This window comes from Charadrius vociferus, unplaced genomic scaffold (assembly GCF_000708025.1).
Source record: "Charadrius vociferus isolate BGI_N301 unplaced genomic scaffold, ASM70802v2 scaffold163, whole genome shotgun sequence".
Lineage (NCBI taxonomy): Eukaryota > Metazoa > Chordata > Aves > Charadriiformes > Charadriidae > Charadrius > Charadrius vociferus.
In genome coordinates, this window is record NW_009648332.1 from 6454181 (window position 1) to 6455766 (window position 1586).

At 61.9% G+C, this 1586-nt stretch overlaps 1 protein-coding gene across 1 annotated transcript in view; it reads left to right on the plus strand.

The window, feature by feature from the left end:
- Positions 1–880: 880 nt before the first annotated feature.
- The window catches only part of PIK3R3 (phosphoinositide-3-kinase, regulatory subunit 3 (gamma)), a 75971-nt gene continuing 75265 nt past the window's right edge, over positions 881–1586 (plus strand). The window contains exon 1 of the mRNA XM_009884844.1: positions 881–1196. Within this exon, the coding sequence (XP_009883146.1) occupies positions 881–1196 (316 nt within the window). The remainder of the gene's footprint in view (positions 1197–1586) is intronic.

Consider the following 1586-nt stretch of genomic DNA (forward strand, 5'->3'; position numbering starts at 1 on the left):
GGGGGGGAGGGGGGGGGGCAGCAGGTCGGCAGCAGTACAGCCTTTTCCCTGGGGAAGATGTCTCTCTCAGAGGAATGTTTAAAAATGTACACACACACACACCCCTCCCCCCAAAAAAAGAAAAAATAATTAAAAAAAACCCCAACCCCAAAACCACCCGAAAATCCTATGTCTTCATCCGCCAGCTCCGTGCAGCGATACCAGGCTGGAGCTGCGGGAGGGGAGCTGCGTGTGGTGGGAGGTTTCGCAGCACATATGTCTATTTTAAAAGCCCGTGGTGTGATCTCTTGCCCTACTTTCCAGACTCTTGCCGGTACTTTCCCTGCGTGCAGAGGCCGAGCCCCGCTGGCAGGAGCTCCCCGGGAAGCCGGAGCTGAGCGAGGCGCTGGGCTCTCCCCAGTGTCCGCTGGCTGGGAGAGGGGACAGGGTGGTGGGACTGGGATGGAGACAGAGGTTTTGCTTGCTAACGCGCTGCCTTTCTCTCTGGCAGAGAGAGGGAGGTCCCCGGTGCCGTGCGGATGAGACCAAGCTGAGAAAAGGATGGCAAATTTGTACCCAGCACCCCAATTATCCTCATTTTCTCCCCTCCGTTCTCCCCAGTGATGAAAAATCTCCCTACCCACACCTGAGCCAACCCTGCCGAGCACCAGGCACCAGCGTGGCTCTGCAGAGATTTGGGGGGCTGAAGGAGTCAGGAGCTGCTCTCCAAGGCTGAAATTTTCCAACAGTGAGATTTTTTTTTCCCCGTGTGCACAGAGAAGGGAGCGCTCCCATCCCCGCTGCGTTGCCCCAGCCCAGCCATACCTGCCCCATGCGGGCACCCTGAGTCCCCGATGCCCGGCTGGATTTGGGCAGCGTGACTCCCCACCACACCATCGCCATGGCCTCCTCAGATGGGCTGCAGTACCGGGCTCTCTACGAGTACCAGAAAGACCGGGAGGAGGACCTGGCGCTGTGCCCCGGGGACGTGCTGACGGTCAGCAGGGCCGGGCTGCTCAGCAGCCCCGACTACAAGGACGGGGACGAGCGCAGCCCCCAGGGTTGGCTCCACGGCCTTAACGAGCGCACCAAGGAGCGCGGCGACTTCCCCGGCACCTACGTGGAGTACTTGGGTCCCACCCGCATCGTCGCCACCGCCACCAAGGCCAGGCCACGGCCCTTGCCCCCGCCACCCGCTGGGACCCCCGCACCTTGGGGTGAGTGCTGGGGGAACGGGAAGGTGGGACTCCGTGGGTGGGTGACCCCTGCAAGACGGTGAGGGTGGTGTGGAGCCCGGGTAAATGCTTGCTTTTGGGATGGCTCGGCAGGGGTCCAGCCTGGGGATGGGGATCCAGCCCCAGAAGGAGGAGCTGCCCTGGGATTTATTCACCCCAGTGCATCAAGGCAGCCGCAGGAGGGGCAGGGGGTGCCCCCCAGGCTGACATGCTGCAGGGATTGCTCCTCTCCAATACGCCGGGCTGGCTGCTAGACCAGCATGGGATAGCCAAGGGGGTCCACATCTGTAAGAGCACAGGAGAAGATGAAGATGAAGCCCTTTGACCGTGCAGTGAGGAGCAGAAAGCCCCATGGCGGTCCCCAGGGACCTT